We start from the raw sequence: 614 nt of genomic DNA, 5'->3' as shown, positions 1-614 counted from the left end.
ATTTCACTACAATCCCTCCGCCGAAGAAGAACGAGCTGAACCTCTACGACAAACAGCAGAACGTTTCCTTTATTGCTCTGTACAACCCTTCAAACAATCCCGCTGCTGACTGCCGTGTTGTTACCTGCACCCGACCGGCAGCCTCCGACAACTCACCATCCAACTTCCGGAGTACTGCGGAAGAGAAGAAAGGCTATGCTCTACTGTGCATGACCACACCTGAAGCACTTAAAGACAACGAAGCTCCCTTCACGTAAGTTGGCAACCAATTCCTGCAAAACGGTACTTGTGTATATGGCTACGTCTGTGGATGCGAATGCAGTTTTGTCTGTTATTCGTCTGCTGGTGTTGCACACAGGGAAGAGCAATGGAACAAGATCAAGGCATCTCTCACAGGTTCAGCCTCTGCTGTTGCCCCGAGTTTGCTTGCCGTGGCCATTGCGGCCCTTGGCTTGTTGGCCCTTTAAAGCAGTGATATCTCCGTGGCACCCGACTGGTGCAGATACTATTCAGCCAAAGCCGCGCTCCGCAGTGTCTTATTTACATTTTCCTTCCTTCAGAACAGACACTCTGAATGGCGTGTACAGCTTAAACAGGTGTTTGCCTTCCGCTGC

General features: G+C 50.7%; 1 protein-coding gene across 1 annotated transcript in view; it reads left to right on the top strand.

Moving 5' to 3' along the window:
* EMH_0091440 (SAG family member) overlaps positions 1-467 on the top strand; it is a gene marked incomplete at both ends in the record, with an annotated part of 1,503 nt that extends 1,036 nt beyond the window's left edge. The window contains 2 exons of the mRNA XM_013501726.1: positions 3-253; positions 359-467. Of these exons, the coding sequence (XP_013357180.1) occupies positions 3-253; positions 359-467 (360 nt within the window). The remainder of the gene's footprint in view (positions 1-2; positions 254-358) is intronic.
* Between the last annotated feature and the right edge of the window lie 147 nt (positions 468-614).

This window comes from Eimeria mitis, genomic scaffold (genome assembly GCF_000499745.2).
Source record: "Eimeria mitis Houghton genomic scaffold, Emh_scaff7421, whole genome shotgun sequence".
Classification (NCBI taxonomy): Eukaryota; Apicomplexa; class Conoidasida; order Eucoccidiorida; family Eimeriidae; genus Eimeria; species Eimeria mitis.
Note: the sequence above shows the minus strand (reverse complement) of the source record. Positions and strands in the feature narration are given on the sequence as shown.